At 33.6% G+C, this 24,536-nt stretch overlaps 2 protein-coding genes across 5 annotated transcripts; one reads left to right on the top strand and one right to left on the bottom strand.

Moving 5' to 3' along the window:
• Window positions 1-3: 3 nt before the first annotated feature.
• On the bottom strand, window positions 4-18,243 carry LOC116773489 (ATP-dependent RNA helicase DHX30-like). 4 transcript variants are annotated; one of them, XM_061528724.1, is made up of 22 exons: window positions 18,013-18,235; window positions 17,756-17,923; window positions 17,440-17,632; window positions 16,838-17,058; window positions 16,033-16,119; window positions 15,841-15,891; window positions 15,471-15,612; window positions 8,316-8,511; window positions 7,777-7,894; window positions 7,025-7,181; window positions 6,492-6,648; window positions 5,933-6,087; window positions 5,378-5,538; window positions 5,140-5,220; window positions 4,992-5,064; window positions 4,748-4,884; window positions 2,649-2,831; window positions 2,066-2,212; window positions 1,431-1,632; window positions 799-988; window positions 286-353; window positions 4-211 (listed from the first exon to the last, which is right to left on the bottom strand). In XM_061528724.1, the coding sequence occupies exons 1-22, from the start codon at window positions 18,092-18,094 to the stop codon at window positions 16-18; spliced, it is 3,165 nt and encodes a 1,054-aa protein (XP_061384708.1). In that variant the 5' UTR covers window positions 18,095-18,235; the 3' UTR covers window positions 4-15. The 4 variants fall into 4 exon arrangements, 2 of the variants coding, with proteins under 2 accessions (XP_061384708.1, XP_061384709.1); XR_009753774.1 differs by lacking the exons at window positions 4-211; window positions 286-353 and having other exon boundaries at window positions 798-988; window positions 2,056-2,212; window positions 18,013-18,243; XR_009753775.1 differs by lacking the exons at window positions 4-211; window positions 286-353 and having other exon boundaries at window positions 798-983; window positions 2,056-2,212; window positions 18,013-18,243.
• A 1,885-nt stretch (window positions 18,244-20,128) lies between these two features.
• Window positions 20,129-21,682, top strand: LOC116773587 (serine protease inhibitor 77Ba-like). The gene has a single exon (XM_032666070.2). It carries the CDS (start codon window positions 20,218-20,220, stop codon window positions 21,400-21,402), a length of 1,185 nt encoding a protein of 394 aa, XP_032521961.2. The 5' UTR covers window positions 20,129-20,217; the 3' UTR covers window positions 21,403-21,682.
• The last annotated feature ends 2,854 nt before the right edge of the window (window positions 21,683-24,536 follow it).

Raw genomic sequence — 24,536 nt, 5'->3', positions numbered from 1 at the left:
ACGTAAATATAATATCTATTTATTTAAACAATCTTTATCCGAAGCATCGTTAGCTTCGACTAATATTCTTCCGATAGATTTCACGAGCCTTATTTTGAATCTTGATATTTCTGTTAAATCGTCGAAGTCGCTTGTTTTAAGATCTCTCTCTATATAATATTGAAACGTTTTCCACAACATTTCCCGCGCTTTCAAGATGGCCTCCACTTGGCTGTCAAAATAAAATAATTCAGTCAATAAAAATTATAATGTAAAAAATTATCAAACAGAAATTTATAGTATTACCTTGTAGGCACTTCAATTTTCAGTTTATGTCTTGGTATAGCTAATTCTGTGACGTCATTGTTGATTTCCTAAAAAAAAATATTTTTAAATATCAAAAATAGAAAAAAAAACATTTGCTTTATTGAACGTATTTTTAATTCATCTTATAGATTTTTAAACTGAGTATAAATTTCTATTTAGTACTTATGTCTTTCATATGAATCCTATAAGCATATTTGCTTAAATGTTCAAGTGCTATGGATAACTCATTCACACTTATATATGTATATAAGGTCTTATATAAAGTCTTATTTCCATACATATATATATATATATATATATATGTATATATATATATATATGTATATAAGATGAGAAAAATAATAACTATTAATAATTCATGTATACATATTTATTTATTTATATTAGAATTCGTATTTATATATATATATATATATGGAAATAAGACTTCCAAATACAAATTATATCCATTAAATAAATCCTTAGATATGGACCCTAATATAAATTACATACCATCTTATTAATATCTCCCATAGCGAACAGTATCACAGTGATGGGTGACACAAGCGTACTCTTATAGACAACCAGGGCTCGTCTCTCTATAGAGTGATGTCCTCCGAAGTATGTCAGTAGTTGTGATGTATTTTTTTTGATGATACCATGATTAACACTGTCACTCGCTATGTGGGCTCTTTCACCTTTGCTAGATCAAATATAGAGTATATATATATATCCTATTTTAGTATACTTGGCTACACTGGTTGATATTGCTAGATTTTAAGAGGAATTGTACAAAAAAATATAAAGTAATCTTATCCGCTGTAATATGATATTTGAAGCGACGAAAAAGTAGGGTTTGACCTTCAGTGTCTGTTTGTGGCATGATAACCCGCAAACGGATCGACCGATTTCGATGCGGTTTTTTGAATTTCAAAGGCATGTTTAAAGAGGAACTTCTCTGTTACAAAATGATAAGGCATTTTTGTTACGGGTGCTCGTTTAAGTGCTTTATATTAACAAACATTATCTTAACGAGTATGAGCTTTTAAGGACTATAAATACATTTTTAGTACAACAAAAAATTAAGGTCCTTAACGAAATTCAAATTAAGTGATAAAGCTAGGTACACACAAAAAATACCTCACCTAGTGAACAGACCGTACACAGCCGCTAACTTTCCCTTTGTTTTCATATGTTTTTTTGTCACTAGCAACTTATTTGAGCCCGAGAGCAGCGCGGCGGATGCAAGCTCGTCTATGTCAGAGAAGCGATTCAGATCCGAGGCGTCGACAGCGGCCTCTATGACACCCGTGCTCAGTATTTGCTGGAGATATTGATTTGTTAATGCTGGAATAAAAATATTAATAATTAAATTTATATGAAAAAAATTGTGAGTCGCACCGCGTGTAAGTGAGACTTCGTAATGTTAAAATGACATTAGGTAGGGGTAGAAACGATTTTTAGTTGACTCATATTGTTTGTTTAAGACCGACTTTATAAGTATTGCTTACATTCACTATTGACCCACCCTCACTCTCGCTCCGTCTCTTTCTACCCCCCCTCCAAGGAGCGTTGAACGTTTAACGCAACCTTGTTAATAGTTGCATTAAATGTTTCACTCCGAAATATATATTTTCATTCAATTTAGTATAACATTGTTAAAGATTATTACTTTATCATAAACCATGGTGCATGGAAATTAAATGCCCAGTTAATGAGATATCATGTGACATGCGGACATACATACAAAACATAACGCTCTTTACGTACAGTCGGTTACCTTTAATATAATTCAGACTGCTCCTTCTCAGACCGTATTTGGTACAGAACTCTTCTTTGTCGTGAGACATCTCATACTCTTGCATCATATGGTACAAGGCCGAATAGTCCGACGTCTTGTTGTAACTTCGTTTAATTTCACGGATAACTGAAAGTTATATATATAAGGTTACCTGGATATGTATGTATATTCTTGTTGAAAATCATTTCGGTGCATTATATTATTATCGTTAGTTATTTGTGATTTTGCTTTAAGTAGTATTTGGGTGGAGACAAAAAAATTATTAAACTAAATATAATCTAATCAAAAGCATCTCCGAAGTATATGAGGAAATCAACTTGACAGTGTGAACTTAGGTTTATCAACGAAATACGGGAAACGTTACGTATCGAGTTTTAAAAACTTGCGGTAGTCGTACAGTAATGTTAAGTTTGTTTTTAGTTACATAAAAATACTAGGAAAATATTTTTAGTAAACCATTAAGCGATGTATAAAAAAAACCTTTTTTTATTAGACTAGACTCTGTGATTAAGAACATCAATTATTTGACGTCGGTTAAATTTAATATCCACGGCCATCTCACCGTTCCTCCTATCTCCGGAGTCTTCGAAGAACTCTTGTTCCGTGACGAGAGCGGTCCGCACGCCCGCTATTATATTGCCAATAAACGCAGCGCTTAAAACGCTGAAACACAAACGCGGGTGTATGCTGACCCTTGATAGTATTGCGCCCAGGCGAGTCAATTTTTGGTTATGGTTGAGCGCACCTACGAAAAAATACACACATTATATATATAGTTAATATTATAGGACAAAATAAAATAAAGTCGGGGCTATTAGTTAGTGAACGATTTTATAAAAAAAAATAAAATCCATAATATATAGAAAATATTTTTTTGTTATGGCAACACACAGAGAAAGGCTTTATGGCGACAAATATATGTACATATATATGTTGACGCAACATTTTTCTGATAAGAGTTTCATCTAAACAGGTTTAGCCGTTTCATTGACCGTAACAAACAGGCATACCTAATAATGAGCTAGCGCTTCTAAGCTCGGGTAAGGCAGATTGTATAGGGTTTTCCATTAAGGGCGCTTGATCTTTGAAATGCAAAAAAAAATACATGTAGGAAAGATATTTGCGAAATTTTTTATTTGGAAGGTCTATCGACCCCATTATGTATGGAATATGACATCATTCAAATGACCGCCACGGCTTCGGTTGGTGGCGCGCACACGAAAGGTCCAATTTTCGATGACTCTGGCGCACAAATCGGGCTGTATTTGATCGATGGCGTGGCGTATGTTGACTTTGAGGGCATCGGTGGTTTGCGGCTTGTTGGCATAGACCTGCGACTTAAGAAAACCCCACAAGAAAAAGTCCAGCGGGGTCAAATCGCACGATCTCGGTGGCCAGTTCACGTCGCCTCCGCGCGAGATGACCATGTCCAGAAATTGCTCGTGCAGAACTTCCATCGTAGCGAGTGCTGTGTCGCACGTAGCGCCGTCCTGTTGAAACCACATGTTGTCCAGATCCATATTCTCGATTTCAGGCCAAAAGAAGTTGGTTATCATCGACCGGTATCGCTCACCATTGACGGTGACGGCCACACCATTATCGTTTTCGAAAAAATACGGACCAATCACGCCTCCGGCCCAAAATCCGCACCAAACAGTCACTTTCTGCGGGTGCATTGCCACTTGGTGAACCTCGTGTGGATTGGTCTCGTCCCAAATACGGCATTTTTGCTTGTTGACATAGCCATTCATCCAAAAATGCGCCTCGTCGCTGAAGATGATTTTTTTGCCAAAATCGGCGTCAACTTCCAACTGCTCTAATGCCCAGTCAGCGAACACACGGCGCTGTCTATGGTCATTAACCTTGAGCTCTTGGGTCAGCTGGATCTTGTACGGGTGCAGGCTCAAGTCACAACGCAAAATTCGCCAAGTTGTCGTCTGCGAAAGGCCGAGTTCCTGTGCGCGACGCGGAATTGACTGCCGCGGGTTTTCGAGGACACTGTCGCGCACAGCGGCGATATTCTCGGCAGATCTCGCGTTACGTTGACGCACGGGAACCGGCTAATTGTTAACTGACCCGGTTGACTCGAATTTGTCCACCAATCGACGGATAGTCGACTCGGCAGGACGATCATCGCGACCGTAAAACGGGCGAAGTGCGCGGAACGTTGCTCGAACTGAAGACCCATTTTCATAAAACAATTTTATGATTTGCACGTGCTGCTCGACACTGTAACCTGCCATGGTGGTTTGGGAGGACGGAATGAATATAACACACTGCATTTGACAGCTGTCACTCAAACAACATGGCCGCAATCAGCTGTCAAAGTTCAAGCGTCCCTATTGGAAAACCTATGGGGTTTTTTAGTATTCGTAATCGATCTCAATAACCAAAGCGAGTAAAGCCCATGGTAAGTGAGACTTCGTAATGTTAAAATCACATTAGGTAGGGGTAGAAATGATTTCTTAGTGAACTCGTATTGTTTGTTTCAGACCAACTTTATAAGCATTGCTTACATTCACTATTGACCCACCCTCACTCTCGCTCCGTCTCTTTCTATCCCCCCTACCAAGAGCGTTGAATGTTTAACGCAATATTGAGTCGCATTATAAGTTTCACTTCGAAATATCTTTAAATAATTCTTTTGGAAATAAAAATTACCCAAATCCACGAGGTCATTGACCGCAAATCGAACCGCCTTATCGCTCGGCGGTTCCGGGAGTTGAGATAAGAAATCTTCGACTCTATCATCTGGGGCATAGGTTTTACAATCCAATACAGTTTGTTCTAAGGGGACTCTGGAAAATTAGAATATATATATATTAAACAATATATATATATAGTTTTAGGTCAATTATTCACATATAATAACCGAGTATTATATATTAAAATTAATTAAAATTACCTCAATATCTCCGCAGTAGTGTGAGCTTGGAATTCTTCTTCCTTTTCTTTGGTATACATTTTGTAACAATGACCTTAAAATATATTTTCATTAATTAATATATATATATATATACACATACATAGTTTACATTGTCATATATATTAACCGGGTTTAACACGCCCCGCTCGCCCCGCTCTCTGTGTACAGCTAGCTTTAGACGCCCAAACTGTTTCCAAGCTACTGATATCTAGAAAAAATAAAAAAAAAATACAAGTAATTTATTATATTTAATTAATTTAAAGTATCTATAATAGATTACTCTCTATCTCTATACGAGATATTTATTTGAGGATAGTTGATCTTAAGATATATCTTAAGATTTATCATAATAGTTCATTATTCACTAGTAGTATCTCGCAGTCTATTCTCCCTGTGTATCCCGCTGTCTATGACGTGAACCACGTCAGGTATGGTTATAGATGTCTCGGCTATGTTAGTGGCTAGTACTATCTTGCGGATACCGAGGCACTTTGAGAATATCTTCGTTTGTTCTGATGTTGATAGCCTGGAATAAGATACATGCTTATTAGGGCGTTAGGGTGTTAGGGTATTAGGATATTAGGATATTAGGGCATTTACGGCTTGGGATACTATTTTTCTTGGGATTTTTGATATGAAAGTAATATTTTCGGATTTTAAAAACTACATAATCCCGACGTTTCGGTCACTTTGCAGCGACCGTGATCACGGGCGGACGAGATAAAATTACGCGTAGTAATAAGAAAATATTAATTTTATTTAAATCAATACTCGCGAAGGCCTTACATATAAATATTTTCGAGAATGCTCTGTAAAAAATTTACAAAGAAATATAAAAAATTTTAAACACATGCATGTTTGTATTAATATTGCGGGTAGATGTAAGGCATATCTCAAGCGAAAAATTTTTTTGAGTTTACCTTGAATGTACCGGCAATATCATGTGTAGAGGCGAATCCTTGAACTGGTCCTGTAATAGCTGCTGAGTTTGCTTGATTTCGGCCCAGCCGGGGAGGAACACTAGAATGGCGCCCTCGGGACAAGTATTGTCTATGGATTTAATGACTTGGACTATCTGAAAAAAAAAACGATTTATTCTCAAACCAGTTCTTATCATAGTAATATATTTACATGTACACATCATTATTCTTTCTTATAAAATTAATATTAATATTTTTTTTTCTTCGGTTAAGTAATACACGGATCTGTGCAGGGTTACAGAAATTTGGGATAAAACTGGCAGAAGATTACATGTGAACCTAATTATAGTGTATACAAAGCTTCGTCTATGGTCAGGTTATTTGTCTATTATAAAATACATATATAACCTCATGGTTATCCTAATTTCCGAGTCTAAGTGCATTTTGGGTGAATTTTTTTTTGTAAAATTTGACTGTAATGTATGCACTTGTATTGTTATTTAAATGTTTTGTATGTATTTTATTGCTTGAAACTATTTATAATATATAACACAAGTACTTCTTGGCAATTGATCTGTGGCTTTCCAACTTTTCTGCAGCTCTCCAAGCTTGAGGGTAGTCTTATATTGAATCTTTTCTCTATATCTGGTAAATGCGAAATTTCAACCGGGAATGTTCTCCCGGGGACCTGGATGACCGGACAGTCGTCGAAGTATCTGTAACAGTGTTAGAGCGAGGTGACAATATTTATATAGGAGTGAGTGAGACAGAGACAGAAATAGCTTTACTGTATGAAGATGAGCAAGACGGACATATTTAAAGCTTAATTGTTTGTTTATACTTAGATTATTAAATTAGATAAACACTATACAATGTCAGGATGAGAAAGCTAATAGATAACATACAAACTTTACATAATATGTATGATTTCATTTGGACTGTTAGAGTGTGACAGATATATCTGTAATGTATAAGAGTAAGAGAGACAACGATAACAAACATCTGAATATATATTATCAATAATTACATATCATAGATACTGTTAGAAAGAGACAGCTATATATAGAATGTTAAAGAGTGAGTGAGACGCACCTAGTAAAGACTCCTGTATCAAGGGTGGCGCTCATGACGATCACCTTCAGGTGCCGATTTATGTCCAAGGCCCGTCTCAGTAGCAACAGCGTTATATCTGTATTAACATCTCTCTCGTGTGCTTCGTCTATGAACACGTGGGTACAACCTTCAAGACCTGAAAATAGCAAAGAAATACAATATATATACATCGACTTCGTCCACTTTGTCATCGGTATTATGTTCAGAGAGAAAGAAAATGTGTGCTCCGATAATATATATTTAGGGAATACACATTTAATTTGAACCGAACCTTAAAATTCCCGAACGCACCCGAAGTGACGTTAAAGCTATAACATCTGGTTTTTTCACTTTTTTTACGCGGGAAAGTATTTTGTCGACGTGACATGTGTCTTTGTAAATTGAATTTAACTTATTTAAGGCGTTTTGATTTAAGATGATAACGAGTTTGTTCTAGTTAAAAGTACTGGCTTTATAAGACAACTTTATCTTTTTAATAATTTTGTTAGAAACCTAAATATATATATATATATATATATATGATAAGCGACCGATAGCGACATCTATCGTGTGTTACGTGACTTCATACACAATACAAATAATGATACTGTGTGCAAACTATACGTAACGAAGAGACATATGGAACTTACACGTTATTCTGATGTCTAAACTACATTACAACAAGGTTACATCAAAATCAGTCAGTTCTCGGCTGACGATCAACGGTATTAAAATTAACATAATATAATAACCTGGATTATTCTGCAACCTCTTTAATAAGACACCGGAAGTGCAATACAAGATGGCGCCGCCGGGAGGTCTGGGTGGCACAGACTGCAAACGGACTTGATAACCAACAGTTTCACCGACCTGAAAAGGAAAATTACGATAATCAGTCACCATATAATGTATGTACACTATGGCACAGTTGAAAAAGAGCACTGCGTAGTATAACCCACAGGTCCGGGTTCAGTCCTAGTTACGCTGTAAATTTAAATATTAGAAAGGAATGTGTAGATGAATTGTTTGTTATCACGAAAAGCTTAAAGAAAAATGATAAAACTTTTTTTCAATGCTGCATCTTAGACATCAGAGCTGCATATAGACTATAGTTTAGTCTACAACTCCGCGAAGTCCACTTGGTAAGACATGTCAGTTATATTGTGTGTAGTCCCGTTAAATGGACTATAGATGTCGCTGCCATCAGTCACTATATGTATTTATGCTTATATTAATTTCTATTTAAAACAAACTGTACAGAGTCACAGTCGAAAGCTAGTATGTATCCAACCTTTTCGCCTAACTCGTCAGACACGCGTTGCGCAAGCCCGATAGCTGCGACACGTCGCGGCTGCGACACGATTGCGTTCATTTTGTCGCAGAGCTGTCTTAGGACTGCGACAGGTGCTCTAGTCGATTTTCCACACCCAGCAGCCCCAATTATTACTAACACGCGACTGTCATCCAACGCTGATGTAATGTCATTGCTGGAAATAAAATAAATTTTAATACCATAATATTTTTTGGATTACTACGCGTATATTATAATTTTAAAAGTACATACTTCCGACGACGATCCCGTCTGCCCGTGATCACTGTTGCTGCAAAGAAACCGAAACGTCGGGAGTATGTGGCTTTTAAAAATAATAAAATACGCGTAGTAATACGAAAAATATTAGTTTCATTTAAATGAATACTCGCAAATGTCTTAGATCTCAATACTATAACAGTTTAAATTAATTGTTAATTTTTTTGATAACTTCTTGTGGGTAAATCGCTTCGTAACGTAACGCGTTACGCGCCTTAGTATCAGTGTTAGACTCAGAGATAAAAGCTGTTCCGAGTAATATTCAATGTATTCACAGACAGATTATTTATTTAATGTATATAAAATTTACAATTTGGGGGGGGAAGGCAGGGTAAAGTCTTGGTGGGAATCACTGTTGGTGAGGACAGTATTTCCTACAAAATGCCAAGAAACTATCTGCAGTGTTAGTGGCGGAACACCTTTCTAACGCAGAGCCCTAGCAAGTCCGAGTCACCCACGTCCCCGTCGTCCCTCCTTGGAACTGCTACAACCGCGCAGACGCGTGGCCGCTGCCATAGGATGCAGCTGAGCTGAGGGTACAGGGCGAAAGGTGAATATTCTGCGCCTCAAAACAGAACCTACTCGCCAGGGAGGAAACCCGTGACAAAACCGAGCACGCTCACTGGCTCTAAGGTGGCAGCCCCACCAGTGAGCTAGGGTATAGTGGGCTAATCACTCGCTTACCTAAATCCAAAAAGATTAGCGAAACCAACACAGTACAAAACCTTCGAACGAGATGGCGACGTACTGTGGATGCCCTCTGCCCTATCTAGGGGACATAGGACCAAGAAAGAAGATATAAAATTTAACTAGTAATTTATACTTTTTATAAGCAACACATATTCCATATTAAATAGTCACTTCTTTCGACCATCACGAGACGCATAAATATATATATATATTTTAATATTCACTGACATTTCAAATAGATAGATTAATATAATATTTTTGTTTAAAAGTTTTACCAAAAAAATATACTAAGCCAAATATAGGTATATAAATAAAACTCTTGCCTTACTTTTTGTTTGTTAATCTACCTCATTTTCACTTTAATTCGTATTTTCAACGGAAAAAACCCAAAGCTAATGACACCTGTGTAAGTTATAATTTCATTGTTGAATTATTTATTTTCTATGGTTTAATCATAAATTTAAACTTCTAAACAAAGTATTGCTTTAAATTATTTAACTTATGTCCGAAATGTATACAAGACTTTTTGGTTTATCATGCGCCTTTTTGTTTTAAGAAGAAGAATCTATATGAACAATTTAAATCTTTTCCTATTTACCTGGATACATGCAGATATTGTAAAGCATGACAACGTGCCTATATTAATTATTATTTTTTATGTTTTATTCATTTAAATGTAACTAATATTTTCCGGATATACTACGCGTGCTTTATTTTTGTAAAAAAAAAAACACATACTCCCGACGTTTCGATCACATCTCATCAGCGATCACATCTCGGCTACCCGTTAAAAAATATAAGTCTCATTTAAATGAATAAAACTCGCGAAAGACTTAGATTTCATTATATACCACCTTATTGGTATTAACCTCATTTGATTCAAAAAAAAAAATTAAAGGATTAAAAACTTCACTACAAAAGCTTTCGCTTACAACTCACAAGTATGGCTAAATTATTATATTTTTTTAATATATATTTGAATTTATTTTACTTATTAATATCGCTGACTGATTAATAATAAAATTAATACGTCATTAATATAATTAAACGTATTTTCCCTGTCATATTTATATATTTGGAAAAACGTCAGTTCGGTTTAATCTTCTGAGAATTCTAAAGTAAGAGAGTTGGTATGTCGCGATAGATGTGAGTATCTTTATTCGGTATTCCCATGAATTGTTTCGAATTAATAGTTAAGAGGAAGTTGATTTTTTTTTCTATGTAACAATCTTATCACTATTTATTTAAATGTATATAATGAGTGTATCACAGAAGCATTCGCGTTTACATTTACTTTTGATTAGATTAGTGCATGAATTATCATTTCGTGCACTAATTGAAGTAAAGTAAATTCTAGCCTTTTTTTTTTATTTAATTTAAATTATAAACAATATTTTCGGAAACAAAAGCCTTATTTTTCCAATATATTTAAATACGAGTGTAGTCCACTATAAGAAAATACCTATCGATTTTCCTTTGTTTTGCGACCGCTTTCAAGAGTACAGTTTAGTCGGCATTTTTAAGGGTATAATTATTATGATATAATATTAATGATATGATTATGCTATGATGTATAATGTAAAAGTAATTTAAGTTTTAAGATAATATTTATAATATTAATTTTTAATTACGTCATAATTCGAGGGATATTTGACGAGGAAAACAGAACATATTGAAATACCTTTGACGAGGTTTGCATTGAAAGATTTGAAAAGGGGAATACCCGTTTGAAATACAGTGAGTAGGTAGTGTTAAAATACGTCATATAGATCGAACGATCTATAGATAACATTAGTAGTATGAAATATATGACCCTGGAACTAACTAGGACTGATAACTATTTTTGGTTTTGTTTTTCTTCCGAGTATATTTTACATTTTCAAGAAAATTAAAACAATTGTGTTCAATGACAGTTTTTCTATGTAACGTTATGCTTATTCTAAGTTTTTATCGTCACTACACACGGAGCTTTATCAGTTTTTCGTTCATACGTTATAGTATTAACGTAGTTTATTTAAGGAAAAACGGGAAACGCTCCGTTTGTAGTGTGACGTTGCAAACTTGTGTCAAGCATAAAAAACGTCTTTCTAATATTGTAGCAGTCATGGTAGTCTAAGATATTATTAAATTGCTTTAAGCTGTACTGTTATTATAAAAATATATATACTTTATTGCAATTGAGATTTTATTTGTAATGGACTTAACTTATCACGTCCGATTGATGATTTTTAAACCTTAATTTATAAGAAGACATATGCGGAAAGGAGACCGAAAGAAGAAAGAAGACAAATACGGAATCCAGGTCAAAGACGTCAAAGGTCATATTGTTAGTATAAGCTGGTTCTAGATTTGGGAGGATATAAATAATATTTTATACGAAGTAATAATTTCATGAAGTACAAAAATGAATAAATAATAAACAGTCAATACGTAATATTGTACGAACACAATATATAATTATAATTAAATTTTTTTACGTACATCTCCAAACTAAAATGACATTCGGTCATATCCACGAGCTATGGTGTCAAATTCAAAGAACTTCGGTAAAACCCACTCAATACCAATAATATCATAAACGATATTCCTAACTCAACGTCATACTTCTCAAAATGATTACAGCTTTTGAGGCATTAGATAAATACTTAACCATCATTAAAGACCTAAATGCAAATACTTTATACATGCTATCGAGGGCCATATTTGTTTTGTTATATACAAGAAAATAACATTTTTATCAGTATGACATTTCATTGATTTTTTTTTTATTCATAAAACAATCTTGACATATAGACAGAAAGTTGGAATTAATTTGCAGTGAAAGCTATGTTTCTCGACGAAACCGAAAGTGTCAACGTCACAGTGACGTTCGCATGACGTCTAGTGACATCGAAAGTGAAAACAGTTTCGCTTCCAACACTTACACTTTCATAGTCTTTGTATAGAATTGTTGTGGTAGGTTAAGTTTAGGAATCGATTAAGAAAATTATATTTTAATGCTTTATTAATTTGTGTATTAATTTTATCTATAGACTAACAGTAACCTTTTAGTGTATACAAACGTTTATTTTAGATTTTAATTACATTTTATAAAAAAAAAAAAAATTAATTAAAAGTCTTAAGGTTACTATTAAAAACTTATTAAATATACTAAGAAATATTATAAGAATGGAAACTGAAGAGAAACTTTATATGGTGAATGCTTTCGACTTTATGTGTCAGTCGGTCGTGTCGTAAAATTTGATACCAAAAACATTTCTTTACAGCCGTTCCACTTTCCAATTGGCAGTGAATATTTATTCACAATTTAGTAAATAATTAATATTTTTGTATTGGCAACACATGCACACATATACACGCACACACAAGTACCTAAGTAGGTCAGAATGAGTGTAATCGTAAATAATAAGATCAAAACTGTACCAATAATAGAAAGAAGTGAAGTAATTTATTTTTTATAATAGAAATTTTGAAAGATAATTTACTTATTGTTGAATAATTTTAATTTTTTTTTCTTGTTAGTTTCATCAAATTCAAATAGCGTGATAGTTTTAATTTTCAATATCAAACCGAAGAATATTTAAAGATTTCTATTGGTCGTAAACGTTGCTTGGATGCAAGATATTATACTTAAGCAAGTGTAACTAATTTTATAATGAGGGCATTATAAGTACGGAACAATCAAATATATAATCTTTTTTCTTTAAGTCGGTCTAAAATTGTAAGGTTACCTAGACTGACCCAGAATGGCGACCTTTGACATCAAAACAGAATTAGGTTAGCGACAAATGTCGGTCATACAAACGTTATAAGTTCACTGGGTTATGGAACAAGGACAAAGGTGAAGGTCACGGATGTAGACATAGAATACACCACCAGAGTTATATTGAATAGAGGTCTCATAAATTGGTTTTCAAGAACATAATATTAAATAATACGCATTATATAGATACCCTCAAAAAAATAAAATAAACAAAACTAATAAAAAATAATGAATAAATTTTAAGCACAAATGGACCCCGTCCCCCACTCGCGCGTGAAAACGATTAATTTTGGGATTGGGATGAAAAAACAGCCTAAGTTACTTTTTAATACATCAGCAACCGGACAGTAAAAGTTCCGTCAAAATCGGTCCAGCCATTTCAGAGATCATCCGGAACAAACAGACAGACAGAAATTGTAAAAGAGCTTATTTTGGTCAATGTACTATGTACCGTGTATTAATATTAAATATTAGCTGTTACCCTGACTCCGTCTGCGTAAGAAAAACAATAAGAAACAATGAAGAAACATAAGCTCTGTATGCGCCCTGCCTCCCACTCGGGCGTTATAATTTCGGGATGGGGATTCGGGATCTTGATTAAAAAGTACCCAAAGTTACTCCTTATTACATCAGCTACCTGGCAATAAAAGTCCCGTAAAAATTGGTCCAGCCATTTCAGAGATTAGCCGGAACAAACAGACAGACGAAAATTTGAAAAAAAAAAAAAATATTTTGGTGTATATACCGTATACATATTCATCGTGAGGAAACCTGGTCCTATAATTTCGAATTATAAGATTGAAATCGACAAGCCGTCTTGAGCAAGCGTGGTGATTAATGCTCTAACCTTCTCCATGTGAGAAGAGGCCTTTGCTCAGCAGCGGGCTCCTATAGGCTGATGATGATTCATATGCATGTAATAATAAATTGTTATTACAATATTACAAACAGACACTCTCATTTTATTTATTTGTACAGCTGAGCCGTTTTGATACCGTTAGTTATTAGTATATTTTGTTCAAATTACCCAAAACAACAGTCACAGATTTTCTGATCTATGTACCTATGTCTATGTATATCCAAAACCGCAGTCACAGATTTTATCATTTATGTACCTATGTCTACGTCTATAGTGCTGGTTTTTTCGGAGGATAAAAAATATATATTCATTCAGTATAAGTAGGTTAAGGGTTTTTTCGCAAGGAAAAAAAGATATTTATTAGGGATTTTCTTTGCGTGTCAGTGAAATTTTTGACAGTGGTTACGGGATTTCTGAGAAGAAAAAAAAAAATACTCTAAAATCTTCCGCTGTTGATGAGATTTCAATAGTTTTTTTTGATATGGAAAAAAAAACTAACTTAAGAATTTTATTTCATATAGAGTAAGGTTTTTTCGGTAAAAGCATTCGGAATTTTGATCGCATTTTGAAGATGATTATTATAAAAAAAGAATCTCAAGCTCTCCATACAATATTATTATAAAACAATATATATATATATATTTAGTTCGTAAAAACGAATATGGAAAAATATATAAATATCAAATAATTTGATTTGTATAGATCCAACTCATTAATTCCTTTTTTTTAAGTCAAACGATAAAGCAATAGATGAATAAGGAGAAGTAACAATGAGATTTAGATACGTAAGGATTGAACGTTATCGTCAAACTAAAAGTATCTTTAAATATATAGATGAAAGGTTCAAATTTACTTGATGCATTATAAATATTCAGATTCAATCAGTTAAGTATTGGGTTTAAGACTTATATATATATACACATACACATACGAGTGTGTATAGGAGACATATATAGACTATAGGCATAGAGGGAAGGAGAGAGAGACATAGGGAGAGGGAAATATTTTTTTGTTATTGTACTTTTAAGAATATTAATCAATATGTATAATAACAAGTATTATTTAATTATTTTTATTAAAACTAAAAGGCTTTATAATGAACGGATGCAAAATTATGATTAAGTGAGTTTTAAAATCTGAAATAAAGTTATCTTAAAAGCTAAGGATTGGCTAATCATTCTTAAATTATCATAATAATATATAACTTACAATTAATTAACATTAAATTGTTTATAATTGTTATATATAAAACGTTTTCTGAAATGAAACTTGTTATGCGACTTCTAACAAGGTTGCGTTAGACATTTAACGCTCGTCGTAAGAGACAGAGCGAGAGGTAATACTTGGCGCTCAATTGTGACTCGTAAGTGATGTTAATAAAGTTTTTATAAAAAAAAAAAACACTGCAAATTCCTTTAAAATCAATTCCCATTCCTTCCTATTTCCATTCCAATATTACGAAGTTTCACCTCTTCAGGAGGGAGGGAGTCCACACAATTTTTTTTTTATATATATCCTAAATATTTAATAATTTCCTAATACTTACGAATACTCGTCTATAGGTAGCGGTGTTAACTGTTCGTCGTAATTTTTGAATGTGTGTCTCAGTGTTCGCTCGCGTCTCGCTAACGCTTGTGCCGTGGGCTTCACCGGTTTCCCGAAAACTGGATGTATGTTTGTTCTTGTATCTAAAATGTAGTAATTTAAGTAAGATGACAATAATTATCTTTAGTAACTTTTATTTTAAATATTTAATATGAATGTAAGTATACATTTATATTTTTTTGTTTATATATTGTATGTACAAATATATAGTTTATATATAAAAAAAAATGGTTTGTAGATAACTTTTGATTCTACTAATAGCAAAAAAATATAAATTCTATATATTATCTGTATATATATATATTATCTACCTGTTAGTTCATCCGCTATGTTCTCCTGTTCTGACACATCTTCAGAACAATCTGTAACAAATGCTTTACACATTATATGTTTATAATAAACGCATATTAAATATTAACAAAATATTGAGAAATAATAAGTTTTCACCGTATTAACAATATATATATATATATATACATATATATATATATCTAGAACATTACCTGTCTCATCTAAAGTTGAATCTTTGTGAATCGTCGTAACATTCAAAGCTTGTTTAGCTTCATCAAATGTCCGTTCATAGATGTGCTCTATAATAAAAATTATTTATTAAAGGTTAGAAAAACAAATAAGTTATAAATAAAAATTCTGTATACAACTGTGCAAAACGTATATATATTTAGGGAACACACATTTAATTTGACCGAACCTTTAAATTCCCGAACGTAAACGAAGTGACGTTAAAGCTATGACATTTGTTTTGTTCACTTTTACGCGGGAAAATATGTGTCGATGCGATTTGTGTCTTTGTAAATTGAATTTAACTTATTTAAGGTGTTTTTTTTTTTATGATAATAATTAGTTTGTTTTAGTTAAGGTTTTATTTGTCATTTAAAAGTACTACTCTATAAGACAACTATATTTTTTAATGATTTTGTTAGAATCCTAAATATATATATATATATTTTATAAAAGCAAAGCCCATAGTAATAGTTTAAATAAAGTCTTTTGGTTGAAATTCTTTAAATGGTTTTAAAAGAAATTTAGTTTATTTAAATAATAGTAGCCATATTTGTAATGACTTAAAAATATATTTTTATAATTTAATAACTTAAGAAATGCTTTGATTTTTACTAAATACGTATATATACATATATATTTTTTTTATTTTGTCTGTCTGTCTGTTTGGCCCAACTCCCTTTCAAAATGGATGTACTGATTTTGATAGAACTTTAAATAACACTGATCTGATGGAATAAAGAGTTGATTAGACAACTTTTATTAATTTTTGTTCATATAAATACTTACTTATATCTCTTTCATAATCTTCCCAAATCCTTGTGATACGTTCTAACGAATTCTCACTGATTGATGCATTTAACGGATTATTTAATGTGCTCTGTAATTCCTTGAGCGTGTTCTCGTTGTAAATAGGTTTACCGTTGATATCTATACGTTTATTATTATAAAGCCAATGTAATGCTTGTGTGGCCGATTTGTCAGCTGCCTGTCGTTTAGATATCGCTGCACTGGAAATTAAAAGCTATTTATTGTTAAATAAAGTGTTAATTCAAATGAAATTTAAGTATGTTATAAAAGGAAGCATAAGTAAATATATTTTCAACAAAAAGTATAACAAATGTTAAAAAAAAGAGTAGTTTTATGTAGAATAGAGATAGGAAGAAAAGAAATGCCATTAAAATTTATTTAATACTACATAGATGCATAAATAAATAAAATTTTTAAAGATGTCTTAATACTAATTTCGGTATTGTTTATAAGAGACGAAAACTCTCAGCATTCAATGGATTCACCGTGCGGGTGCCGGGTCCATCGTTGCAGGGAGGGGAGCTTCAACAGTGCCTGGGACCTACGACCCAGGTGTAGATTTGAGGTAATTATGTATGTACCTTTCAAATTTCATCTTTTCTGGCCAAATAAATGTGTATGTGCATATCCAGTCATTTTGTATGGGTTTTTTCTTGATACCTTTAGGTGCGACAATAGTTTGTTTGAAATGTATGTCAAATATTTTCTCTGGGACCTTAGATGCGAGTTCGTTGAGTGTAGCTCGTGGATTGCTGAATAGGTCTTTTGAAAATTCTGTAAATTTTATTGTATAAATTCAATTTTCATCTGTCCGAATATTAAAATTATAATTTTGTATACAACTTGAGGGTAATTGATACAGCGTTTTTACACATCAGTCCCACAAATGTTACGTACTTTTTTCATTTTCACTGTTTTGTTCATGAAATAGTTCTTCAATAAATTTCTTTGAGTAATATCTTTTTGAATATATTGTTCCTATGCTATAATTTTGGAATAAACATTCTTTAATTTGTACATTGGAACTGTAATTTACCAGTTTACTTTCCTGGCATAATTTAATTCCTGGAAAATAATAAAGAGTACTTCAAAGTATTATCTTATAAGTAAGTAATTGAAAACGAATAGGCATAAAACGTTTTACTAAGCAAAACCTTTGTATCCACTTCTATAGGAATTATACTCAGAGAGTAATGGACTAGGATTTACTGATCTGAAATATCTTCGTACAAACATTGTCTAATATTTATTTATTTCTTCAATGTCTTAGGTTATATACACGTGCTGAATTAATACACACAGAGTAGTTTAAATTTTTAATTGTCTTTTATATCGGAGACTTAATTTTTGTCTTAATAATAAAATTTTAAATATTATATAAAATTTTAATAAATATAAACGTGATAATGACAGATAATGTCAATAATATGTCAACTATCAAATTAGAGGTTTTTCTCGTTTAGAAATTGCATGTTTGGGAGTTTCGTACTTGAAAATATTGTTATTACATTCTTTAATAAAGAAAATATATATGAATCTTTCACATTCAAATATGTGATATTTATTAACTCATTATTTCATTTTTTAAGAATACTACAACTCATAAAATATTCTTATAATGTAAAAGAGTCCCAAATATTAAAACCTATCGAATTAAATCTGAAATATAATTTCCGAAAAAGTCATAATAAAAAATATAATATGAAAAATTAAAAAATATAATGTTTTTTTTTTCATAAATCAAACAATAGATTTCCGTACGTTGAAATGAAGTATTCTTCATATGTCATAACTCGTTCAAAAACCTGTTGGGCGAGATGATATATCAAAAGATTATAATGTATACGTGTTTTGCGTTTTAATATTCTTAAAATAATATATTGTTTGGGTACTAGATTTAGCAATTAGAAAATGTTATTTGCATCTTTGAATAATCCAAATACCTACCTACTAAAACAAATACGGGACATTTTTATATTAAGAAATATCTACTAAGCAAAGATATTCAAGAAAGATCAATATTGTAATCAAATATATTGATGTAACTTAGTTTTTATGTCTTAATTTATATTGTTAAATAGATATATTTTAGATTTAAAGCACTTAAATAAATAAATTTATGCTGTTACTTATTATCTATATTAATCATTTCAGACATGTGTAAATTTTATTATATTATGTCAAAGTTTAATGGTATTATATGTACCTCTATGTTCATTAAAGGAATGATTTTTTTTTCATTTTATTGAACGTGAACATGAGCAAGTGGCCAGTAGCAAAAGCATATCTACATACAAGTTTTGTATCCTATGAGGTTCCATATCGTAATTCGTTTCATTGGTATCCGAATACCTAAATCAAATAAAGCACACAGGTCCGACTGACTAATTATGAACGACGAAACAACTAAATTATCAATCATTATAAAGTATGGTTTTAAGACTGAATAAAAATTTGTAGACATTAATTATTTGTCTATATCTACATTTTTTCTTGCTTGACGTAATAGCGAATTAATTATTTTTATTATTTAACAAACATCATATTGTTTGTTACAAATTAATTCTTTAAAATATATTACTAAAATTTCTATTTTAAGTTATACTAATAAAACGGAAAGAAGAAAAATAACTAAAAATACAATATATGAACAGCGCCATATTTAGATATATTGGAAATATATTCCTTTAATATTTATTAATACTTATTTTTAAGGTGTATATGCAAATATCGTGTTTAATTCATGCTCAGACTGATTTAAATCCTGAGCCATAATTTTAAAATGGCAACAATATATTTATCGTTACGCCACTATTTTACAATAATTTAAAAATGGAATTATTAATAAACAAAGATTTACCCACATTGGGTAAAATGTATTTCACATATCGCACGATAACCGTTTGACGGACGTCATGAGAAAAGTCCGTTTATTTTTATTTAATTTATTCTGTTAAAACCAGTATCGATACTAATGATTCTGCGATGAAAACAAATCAATGAACTGTCAATGGTGCGCTTTATCTAATGGAAATAAAGCATATAATTCTGTCTCACTCATAATTACTACGTTCGAAAGGGAAGGATATATAAGAATAACATATGATCAATTTTTAATTACTCTGTAATAGTTCCGATATTGTCAAAACATTATAGTTTATAAATTGTGTTTAATCATTACAATATGTAAGAAGACAAAGATCCGATATCTAGGTATGTTTAAAGGCTAAGGTTTTATTGCGCGCGTGATCAAAAGCATACAACAGGCCTTACAGAAACGTGTTTTCGCACTTATAACACAATAAAGACTCGCTTATGAGTCAGTTGGTTTAGCATCACTGGCGTGATCAGACGATAAAATGTACACTATATTTATTCTATTTACATTAACAGCGACTTGTTTCGCTGACTTCAGTGATAGGGCCAGAAATTTTAGTATAGAATTATTGCATTACTCACAATTGGAAGCTGACGGACACGTTGTGATATCGCCATTCGGTATATGGAGCCTTATGACTGGCATCACTTTAGGCGCTACGGGTGAGAGCAAATCCCAAATAGAAAAAGCGTTTTTCTTACCAAAGAACGAAGATACGCTCGTTAGAGGATATAAAAACTTAACGAAATCAGTTTTGGAGCCTCAAACCTATGGCGTCACTTTGGACATCAAAAACTTCGTCTTCTTGGACAAAGGCTTTGAAATAAACCGGAATTTTCAAAACACTTTGAGCACAGACTTTGGAGCAATGATCCAAACTCTTAATTTCAAAGATCCAAATGCAGCGGCGAATGTAGCCAACAGGCTTATAGGAAAATACGGCGCGACTGTGTCTAACGTGCTCCAATCTCAAGACTTCTTAAAGTCCAGGATGATTCTGACGAACGTTATTTCGTTCAAGGGCCTTTGGTCTTCGCCGTTCAACCAAACAGAAACGAACCTTGAGCCGTTCTATGATGAGAACAAGAAGGAAATTGGCAAAGTCAATATGATGTATCAGAGATATCAATTTCCGTTTTCTAACATGAAAGCCATGGGTGCCATGGTGTTGGAACTGCCTTACGGGGTTGACCAACGTTACTGTATGCTTGTGATCCTCCCTTACCCCAGGAATACTGTAAGTTCAGTTTACAACACCTTTGAAAGGGTAACGTTCAAGGATATATTTGCCCAACTGAAGAGCGACGAAGAGGAATTCGGTTTAGTAGACATCGATGTGAAGTTGCCGAGATTCAAAATAAGTACGAACGTAGTCTTAAACAAACCGTTGAACAGTATGGGAGTGTACGATATATTTGAACCGGGTCGTGCAAGCTTCGATAAGGTCACGACAGAGGAGATTTACATCTCAGCGATAGTTCACAAAGCTGATATTGAAGTCACAGAGGCCGGTACGGTAGCGTCGGCAGCAACATCTGCCTATTTCGCTGACCGTATAGCAACACCAAACTTCTCAGCCAACAAACCGTTCCTGTATTTCGTTATGGAGAAGCCAACGGCCACAGTGATCTTCAGTGGTATTTACTCTAAGCCAAGCGTATTCTGATAGTTCATGTGTTTGTTGATGTAGTGTTAAAATGTCGAAGGCTGATCTTCGTGTATCAGAAATACTCATTCTCAATATGTTTGTTAAGCGTGACGTGTATACGGATGTTTGAAATTTAATAAACGTATAAAAATAAAATGTAAGTTGTGTCTGTACGCCACCGTTCATTTGCTGCTTTAAGAAATCGAAGAAATTATGAAGTTTTTTTTAATTTTTGTATATGTTCCACTATGAGTAAGTATATTAATGCTCTGGAGATAATAAACGTATTAGAAAAATATGTCTTAATTTTTTTTACATATATGAGCCGTTAATTATATTTGTACCGTTTGTTTATAAACGTCAAAATAAAAGATATAAAACCTTCAACATCAGATCTCCGAATAGGAAATACCAGGTTAGATAACACGCTAATGAGTTGTGACCTCGCGCGTTATTGTTTATATTATATAAACATAATAATTTATCTAAATATTATATCATTTAAATTTAGGTATTTTAATTATATACAGACAAAGAACCTGTGTCTCAATTGAATAATATACAGTTAAACATTTTTTACTCAGCTTTTAATTTTTCATCTACGTAATTTTATTTTAAACACTTTTTAATACATACAGATGATATTTATGAGTCTCTTTTTGTTAATCAAAAAGGAAAAAATCTTCTAATACGAAATGCCAATACCAGGATTAAAAATATTTTGACATGCTGTCAACTGGTTGTGTTTTAGGACCTTTACACACTCACACCAAAAACCCACTTATTTATATATATATTTACTCATATATATATATAGCTTCGTTGAACTTAAAGTATATACTTGACATTTACACAGTTTTGAATCATGTTAATGAATATTTTATGTATAGTATAAGTTTGATTGTATTACAATATCCCTACCACGGGTGTGCATCGTCAAAATATAAGTATATTATTATATTCAAGTTAGTGTAACTCTATATTTAATATATCTCTCATTGATTCTACATGCTTTGCTCTTACAGCAAGTTAACATTGACAAACTACATACGGAGCGTTTTCGGTTTTATCGATAAACAACCTCTCATACTGTCATGCGAACGTTTTTTGGATGAAAAGTTTGATACGCTTCATATGAAGTTTGACACAGCAATATTGTAGTAAAGGTACAAAGGTACAAACGAAATATTCTATTTGGAAAAAGAATAGTTACGAAGTAAATTTTATGTATAGCTGGGCATAAATAAATCTAGCTAATTTAAAACTACCCACGTTGGAGACTTTATTATATTTAACTCAGTAAGTTTTTGTGAGTTTTTAATTTTTCGTCTTTCTTTTGTGAATGTAACTTAAACATAGTGTACTTTTACAGTTCCATTATGTAAACCTTTTTAGTCCTAATAATCTTATAATATTTATATCAGAAAACAAAATAGATATTAAAAAAACATTCCTTAAATATAGTATAAGTATCGGAGTGGCATGTAGGATATAATTTATCCCTTTATTAAAAGCAGTTTTCATATACCAAATGATAGTAATTGTGTGTAGTATGGAATCACTTGACGCAGAGCATCGATGTCGCTGATGGTTGGTTAAAATATTAGCAAGCATTCTTTATTTCTGAACAAGATACAGAAGATAAAATGGGAGAAGTCGCGGATATAAACCAAATTTAATATATACATACATACTGTGTTGAGATTAGACTCATGCCCGTTGCAATATCTCAGTGAGAAACTTGAGAGGAGAGAGGAATAAATCAGAAAGTGAACAGATTTTCTCTGTGAACGATAACCATTTCGTGTCTACACCAATAACTGCTCTTGCCAGTCGCATTGAGGCCCTGTTCAGGTTCCCGGATTCATAAGTCCTGGCTCAGTATGGCTAATGCTGTTATGGCAGCTTAAGGCTTATGAGAATCTTCAGAATACACGGAAAATTAAGAGAAATGTTACATAATTATAATACTGTAAGTAAATAAATATATATCTGTAGTCTAGAGATCATTTGGAACGAGCCAACAAATAATTATGTACAACGCTGAAATATGAAAGAATTATCATTTTTCAGTCTTCATCCAGTGTCAGGTGTGTTCAGAACAGTACCTTCTACTTCCTACGGCCTACCTTACCTCAACCTTTTATTTTTCCGGGAGAAATCCTCTTACAGACTGCTCAGTGCCCTGTCTCGACAGTGAGTTTTGTGTGGAGGTCGCCCAGCGCCTGTTGGTATTGGCACTGGGAATACCCACTAAAACTCCCCGGCTTCCCTTCCTGCCCGTATTTAGGGTGATTTGGGACCTGCTGTCGTAATTCACCAATTCACCCCTGGGCCGCCCGGCTACTGTGCAGGACTACCGCGCCGATGGGGGATAACCCGGGAAAGCTAAGATAATTCCCAAACGTGGTGACCAGGTGCAATGGCTGCGTCAATGCCATTTGACGCAGGCTGGTCGAACCCCCAGGTCGTCGAAGAAAGGCGTTTACGGGTTCACCCGTCTCCTCCGACCCGTACGTCTACGCCGGATGGAAGCGGCTAGAGCATCCTCCTCCCGCTCTCTCTCCGCGGCTTCCTTCGCCGACATAACTGCTTCGGCGAAGCAAGCGGCAGCCTTCCAAGCCTCATCGCTACCAATCATGGCCTCGACCAAACTTGGAAGCGAGAAGATCCTCCCGCCGGGCGCCGCAGTGAGTGCAGTGGTGACACTGTGCTGTTTTTTCCCTTCTGGCGACCCGGTGCTGGTAGTGGCCGAAACAACCATGTCCGGTTAGAATCTGCACCAGGCGGAAGGTGAGGCTGCCCCGATGGCGCCCCACCCACTCCTCTAACACCGGACGAAAAGCGGCAATCGTCCGGTGACCAGCGGTGGGGTTGGTAAATGCTTCCTTCCAACGGTGTAGGGCCTCACTCCACGCCTCGGTTCAGGCCTGCTCTATGTCTTCTAGAGCAGACTCTTCACCCCGCTGTCTCGCCTCGACTCTGTGCCGAAACACCTCCGCAAGCACAAGTGCATCGATGTCAGAAGGAGGCGTGGCCGCTAGTATGCAGGCCGCTCCGTGGCTAACCGTGCGATATGCCCGCACTGCTCTGGTCGTGATTATCTTGCATGCAGGATGTAAGGCACTCAGCCCACTCCGGTGCTCCGTATA

The sequence above is a fragment of the Danaus plexippus genome, assembly GCF_018135715.1.
Source record: "Danaus plexippus chromosome 22 unlocalized genomic scaffold, MEX_DaPlex mxdp_27, whole genome shotgun sequence".
NCBI classification, from domain to species: domain Eukaryota; kingdom Metazoa; phylum Arthropoda; class Insecta; order Lepidoptera; family Nymphalidae; genus Danaus; species Danaus plexippus.
The sequence above is the reverse complement of the archived record's forward strand: the minus strand, read 5'-3'. Positions and strand labels throughout refer to the sequence as shown.